The following is a 6,904-nucleotide window of genomic DNA, read 5'->3' as shown; positions in this document are numbered from 1 at the left end:
GAAAGTCAGGAAAAAAACGAAGTTCTGTAGTTACGGGTTAACTCTCTCCTCCTGCTAAGAAAATTCATCTTATCCCTAATATGCTGTTTCATGCCACCTGTATTAAAGATAATGAAAACCGGCCAATTTCCACTGTTAATACTGCTGCAAAGCCAATGATTTTTTTCCATGTAAGCACAAAATTGCTACTTAAAGGGTTAATTATACTGCTGTGCTGGTAAACGTTATTCCTTATTGCTAGTTAGACCCGTATTTAAATACTGACTGGGACAGAAGAGACTGAGCTGGCCCTAGACTCCCTTGTCTTGGTGTTGGGCATGGATATCGTACAACAGGAGACACCTACAGTGGCCTCCGGCAGCTCATCTTCTTCTGTCCATTCATTGAGATCTGGGTTATAGCACTGAACGCACTTCTTATATTTTTTCTCTATTTCATTCCAGCCACCCACTAAGTAAATTTTCCCATTAAGGATGGAGGCGCCAGCTGTACTAACTCCAGTTTGCAGGGGTGCCACATAACTCCATTGCCCCGTGTAGGGACTGTAGCACTCCACGGGGAGAACATCGACTCTTTCAGCTCGCCCCCCCAGTTGGGACCCACCCATGACGTAGACCCTCTCTAGAAGGGACACTGCGCAGTGCCACCCCCTTGGGGTGCTGAGGCCGGATTTATCCTGCCAGCTATCTTTGCTGGGGTCGTACATGCACACCGAGCGAGAGTAAGCATTATTAATGTAACCTCCTGTAACCAGGATCCGACCATCCACCACCGTGCTGGCATGGCAGCACCTGGCCACCTCCAAGGGTGCCTTCATTTGCCACTGGTTCGTTGCAGGGACGTAGCACTCCACCGAGGCGAGGCACCCCTCGGAGTTGCGGCCACCCACAGCAAAGAGGAGGCCATTGAACACATTCAGGCTGAAGTGGGTGCGTCGCTGATTCATGCTGGCCAGGTGAATCCAGGTGTTGAAACGAGGATCATATCTGAAAGCATTAAAAAAAGAGGGTCACTGTCTTGTGTACTGCTGTGCTAAATTCTACAGTCCGGTCTATGTTCCACTGCTGCTGCAGCTGCGGAGCTGCTAAAATTTTGGTTAGTTATCTAGCCCATTAGGAGTCAGTGGAATGAAATTAGTATTCCTGCTTAAATTTCCAAATACATTTAGTTTTGAATGGAGAAAAAAAATTGCTCATATCATTCAAACCTGGTATTATTTCAATAAAGTTAATCTGACTCTTTTCTGTAATAACCTCATTAGAATATTAGAAAGAGATACTTTCAACATACAATAGAAATTTTAGAAGTTTTTTTGCAATTTACACCTACAGCAAAGATGTCAAAATATACTGAAAGCATTGTAAAAAATGTTAGGTGGTGATTTATACTTTGATCTTTTTAGTACTTTCTAAACAGTAAGTATTCTTTCTCTGCCACTCATATGGAGTAAGAATTATGTGGAAATAACATCTTTGCTTCCTAAAACCATACCTGTCTGACATAACATTCTCTGTCCTTGACATTAAAATGAGCAATTTTGAAGTGGGAAATAGGACATTACGACCTCTGAAGGAGCTGAGTGAGGTACATTGTCAGGCCCATACATTTCTCCTGTTTCATGCTGAGGTAACCAGAGAATCACATGAGAAAAAGACTATGGGAAAGTAAATATTAGCTGTCATACTACAGCCGTGAAAGCAAGTCCACAGACGTATCCATGTGACTTGACATGCTCGAGGTTAATGGCAGAACAGGGAGCAGAATCCGTTCAGCCATGGACCATGATGATTTCTCCACCTCTGCCCCACCACCAAGGTGTGCACTGAGCACACAGATCCTTGTGAGAATGTGAGGCATAGCTCAAAAGCAGAAGGTCAGGAGAGCTTTACACAATAAAAATTATCTAGAGAAGGTTCCTTTCTCATTAATTTTGTATGTTGGTTGATGTCTTCAGGAGTTCTCTGAATGTTCCTTCTGGGAGCAGGAAAGAAAGCACTGGTAGGACAGTGGCTATGTATTGCCATTGCACGTCCATAATCTGCAGAGAAAAAGCTGAGTTGTTTCACCTCCAGCCTTTGCTTCAAGCTATCATCAGCTTTTAGGCTGAACTATTTAAAAACTAGTACTATCCATCTGACTACTGCATGTTAGCCTATGCATTCTTCTGACCTTGCTATCACCTTGGATGACTATATATAGGAACTGTAATATTTCAGAAGTGAAGTATTGTTTGGAGTACACTGTAGAAGAGAAAAATAGCCTTCCAGAGACTGTGACATTGTTTATAAAATCCCAATAAATAAAAAGCTAAAGGATATGAAATGCAGTATAAAAGCTGTTGAAACTATGGTGGATGGTCCATAGAAAGTCAAGATTATAATACCTAAAAGGTGTTTTGCAGAACTTTCTGTAGGCATTAGAAGCTCTTAAAATTTAAAAAGTCTCACCTTGTCCGATTTGGTGCATTTTAAAGGTACCTTAGAACATCCCAGAACTTCCTACTTATGTTTCTATTTATTATTTCCACTTGCAGTAAGTTTTCTCTGTCTTCCTCATTTCTCATTGGGCATGTGTAACCATGGTGAAGTTTTTGCATAACTATAGTTGCATATTTCTGTTTATTCAAACTTTAATATAGAATAGCATCCATACCTCCCCAACCCTGTCTTCTTTCTATTTATCTGAGTAGTTCATGCTGCACATCACAAACCAGCTTGGTCTGTCTACCTGCATTGCATGGAATCAATCTCTCAATCTTTTTTAAGTAAATAACCAGTTACCTGCAGAAATTGCTGACTGCATGCTTGGCTTGGTTCCTGGCATCATTCTGGTCTTCCCCACCGGCTACATAGAGAAATCCATCCATCACTGTCACACACTGATTAAAACTTTTAGAAGGCATTTCACTCAGCTTCTTCCATCCATTTTCAGGATCTCTATATAAGATGTCTCTGCTAAGAGACTTTTCTGTTAGAGCAGGGCGTCCCCCAACAGTCACTAAGACTCTGAAACCTCCACGGATCCTCGTTCTTCTGGACTGCAGTGTATTCTGGTGGTAGGGAAGCAAATGGTAGTTCATGGCATCCACTAGCAGCTTATGGCAGTCTGCATCTTGCATCATTCTTGGCACAGTTTGAACATAATTGACAAGGTCTTGAGCTGAGATGGTACCAAAACGGATGTTACCTAAGAGATCAGCAGCAAACTTTACTCTTTTTTGGTCAAATTCCAGCCATTTTATTGCAATCTGGAATGCAACAATTTCAGAAGGCAACTGTAAGTCATCATCTGCAAGAAGTTCATTAATCTGATCAAAAGTAAGTTTTAAGAACTGATCTGTTTCTGAAAATTCAATGAAGTTGTCTCTAATAAATTTGTGTGCTGCTTCCTTGGTTGTTTTCAGTCCGTATGTTTCCGCAATATTGGCAACGTACATACAATTCTCAACACTGATTTCTTGGATTAGAAAATCACAGCACATCTTTACAAGGCTGTGAATCTGTAGATAAATGGCTGTGGAAAGAATACTACCTATTGTATAAAGTGAGAGAGTAAGTTTCCCAGTGTAAGCATAGGTGATAACAGTAGCTAGACCCAACGGGGATACATCATTGAGGTCAACTCTTTGAGTGGAGGGATCTTTCTTTAAGATGTTGTGAAAGTAGTCGCTGCTTGAAGCCATCACCACCTTATGAACATTGAAGGATTTGGTTTTGGTACTGATAGTCAAATCACAAAGAAAATTTTCTAGTCTCATTCTGCTTAGACCTTCCAAGAGATTGGGGCTATATGTTGGGTCGGAAACTTCAGATGAGATGCAGCTGAAGCCATTTCCTCCATCCAAGAGTCCATTCAAGCCATTCAGTTTACTGAGGGGGCCATCTTCCACAATGATAGTCATTTCATTGATATCCGCTTTGTTCTTCTTCACATTCTTCTTCTTAGGGGCCATGACTGCAATAAAGTACTACAGCCAAGAGCTCGCTAAAAATAAAATTAAAACATTTAAATCAACACTGCAGTTGTGAAATTTAATTGTGGAGTGATAATGCAACAAATCTAACCTTTTCAATACATATAAGTGCCACAAAAACAAACTAGACAAGATAATCTATCTTCCTAAGAACTATGTCCTAGATTGTAGTGTGGCTGCTTATTAAAAGCAATGGATACTCAAACTGTGAGGAATACACCTACAAGTAATTCCCTTTTATCAGTAACAAGATAATAAAAATAATATTCCCTCATTGTTACCTCATTCAAAGCTAAATTATATTCCTAACTGTTAAATGAGTTTGCTAGAGTGTAAAATTTTCTAAATATACATTTAAATCAGCCAGGCTCTAGATCTGAATCCATTTGTCTGAAGCATAGGAAAGATATGGGGCCCCAACTTTGTTCATCCTTACTCCAGGGCTAGTACAGACTTAATGGTGAGTTCAGAATCCCAGCAGGAAACATCAAGAGCATCAGAAATTCTTAAAGAAAAACAATCAAGATAAGACATAAAGTGAATTCTAGCAGAAATTCAAGAAAAAAAGCAAGATAAGACACAAAGTGAATTCATGTTGATTTTATATTTAAGATCTGCTCCAAATTGCTTCCAGGTTTTTGTAGCTTTTGATTTTCTGGATTGATGATACTCTGTTTCCCATGCCAGATTCACAAATACCTTCTACTCATAGCACACTTTGCTTGCTTTTCAATATCAGCCCTACTTTTAGGGTTTTGCAGAGATTTAGGGAGAAGATGTGTAACTTTTTTTGAAAAAAAAAAAAATGCCATGCAAACTCTAGCAGGATGTGTTATTTTAAAGAAGTTCCTTATCTGTGAAGGTAATAATGAATCCTATACAGTTATATTAGCACAGATGTTGGAATTACACATATCAACTCTAGGTAAGTTCCAGCTCTTGTCGAAATGAAGAGCCAGGCTTTTGTCAAATGCAATGTAGATGGCCCCCAAATAATTTTCAAAGGAGTTATTTCAGATAAGTATATGTATATGCAAATACACTTTGAAGGAAAGCACTGATCTTCAGTAACACAATTCAAACAGAATTACTGAGATCAGCATTCAAATATATTCAAATATAACATATATTTTCAAAAGATCCATTGATTTTAAAATGTTTTACACCAGCTAATTTTCTCTGTGATCATTGCCCTCATTCATGAAGAAATGCTACCTAATGATAAAGTAAATGATGGGGTTATTTTAGGTAATTTAACAAAAACCTCCAGTAATATTTAAATCTAAAATCTCAGCACATCAATTCTTCCTGAAGCGCACAGCACATAACAAAATGGTAGTTTAATCAGAGAAAGGAATAATTGCTGCCTGTGAGCACCAGGGTTTTTTTTGCTGCCACTGCTGCATGGTGACAACCATGTGCAGAGCAGGCGAGGGAGAAGGCCATGTGTGCTCAAAGTGTCAGTGTCAGCCCGTGCTGACGTGAGCTGCAATCCCCAAAATGTTGGTGTGCCAGCATGGGGGTCAGCTGCTGCCCAGCTCCTCCAGCTCCGGCTGCATTCCAGGACCAGCATCTGTTGAGACTTATCAGTCACCTCCCAAAATAGCAACCTCCCAGCAGCTTGCCATTTTAAGACAGGTTCAATCAAAGGTATAGCTGGTGTTTTAATATACTTGGGTTGTTCAACACGACTTTTCTGCAAAAAAACCCTATGCTATCTCAACTGTTGTGTATATTTGTTGACATAGAATAAAAGCAAAGTAACACTTTTGGGTGTTTTTGTATGTTACTCATACAGTTTTGCATATTAGTAGGCACAACTTCATAGCTGGCAAGGGCATATTCTTTTGATAGTCATGTATGTGGTTCTAAATATTTTTAGACACCTGTAACTTAAGAATTTTAATACATGCAGCACTTAGTGTTTATTCTCTCTGCATCATTGCAGAGCTCATTTAAATCTGTGACATTTTAAGCTCTCTGTTCAAAAATGTCCACTCTCCAATGCTTTTTCCTGAAAAATACTTTTCCATCAGCAGAAATGTCACCAGCTAGTTTAGCATACAAGCACATAAGTGACAGGACATGCAAAACCAGTGAAATAAAACAATCCTAAACTAAATCCAAGTTACTGAACTTTGAAAACCCTGGATGATTTAATTTTCTGTAGCCGTTTGCTTTCACCTAATTTATCGTAGCTTAAGAACAACTCACGCCAAAGGACACTCAGGGTCCCAAAACAGTCCATTCAAAGAATCAACCTTACCCCCTCCTTTAAAATGTTACCTCTAACCACTGTCCAAGTGAGGAGTTAAAAACTCCTTACCCTCCTCAGAAAAATGGTGTCCCAGAGCCGTCCAAGAAGCTGTCAGTGAAAATGCCTCTTCCTTGGAAAAATGAGAAGACAAAAAGAGAGGAAAGGTGGCAAAAAAAGAGAAAGATCAGAGGCCACTTGGTAAGTTCCAGCTTGAGATTTCCAGTGTGATACTTCGCTGTCACAGTGAGGAAAAGAGACCGGAGTCTGCACTTGGGTGTTCTTTAAAATGACCCCTCCTCTTCGTGTCTGGCTCCCTGCCTCTGCCCAGCCATGGGAACTCCTCTTCCCTGGGCTGCCTGGCCCCCAGAAACCAGGGCGACAAGCCTGGACACTCCCAAGTGCACAGGTGCAAGGGAGGAAAGGGAGGGGAAGGTGAATACAGTAGATGCACAGCAGGTACCAGTCCTGTTTAATGTCTTAATCAGTGATAGAGACAGTGGGATTGAGGGCACTTTCAGTAAGTTTGCAGATGTCACCAAGCTGACTGGTGCGGTTGACATGCCAGAGGGATGGGATGTCATCCAGAGGGACCTGGACAAGCTGGTGAAGTGGGTCCATGTGAGCCTCATGAGGTTCAACAAGGTCAAGTGCAAGGTCCTGCACCTGGGCAGGGG

General features: G+C 40.6%; 1 protein-coding gene across 1 annotated transcript; it reads right to left on the bottom strand.

Moving 5' to 3' along the window:
• Nucleotides 1-253: 253 nt before the first annotated feature.
• On the bottom strand, nucleotides 254-6,472 carry KLHL31 (kelch-like family member 31). The gene is made up of 3 exons (XM_010190160.1): nucleotides 6,300-6,472; nucleotides 2,781-3,984; nucleotides 254-986 (listed from the first exon to the last, which is right to left on the bottom strand). The coding sequence occupies exons 2-3, from the start codon at nucleotides 3,950-3,952 to the stop codon at nucleotides 254-256; spliced, it is 1,905 nt and encodes a 634-aa protein (XP_010188462.1). The 5' UTR covers nucleotides 3,953-3,984; nucleotides 6,300-6,472.
• Between the last annotated feature and the right edge of the window lie 432 nt (nucleotides 6,473-6,904).

The sequence above is a fragment of the Mesitornis unicolor genome, unplaced genomic scaffold, assembly GCF_000695765.1.
Source record: "Mesitornis unicolor isolate BGI_N332 unplaced genomic scaffold, ASM69576v1 scaffold17010, whole genome shotgun sequence".
Taxonomy (NCBI): Eukaryota; Metazoa; Chordata; class Aves; order Mesitornithiformes; family Mesitornithidae; genus Mesitornis; species Mesitornis unicolor.
The sequence above is the reverse complement of the archived record's forward strand: the minus strand, read 5'-3'. Positions and strand labels throughout refer to the sequence as shown.

Bases quoted from the DNA above. Each gene is read 5' to 3' on its own strand.
- KLHL31 (XM_010190160.1), bottom strand. From the start codon at position 3,952: ATGGCCCCTAAGAAGAAGAATGTGAAGAAGAACAAAGCGGATATCAAT. The intron at 987-2,780 runs GTAACTGGTTAT...TAATGCTTTCAG, and splicing joins GCAGTCAGCAATTTCTGCAG to ATATGATCCTCGTTTCAACA.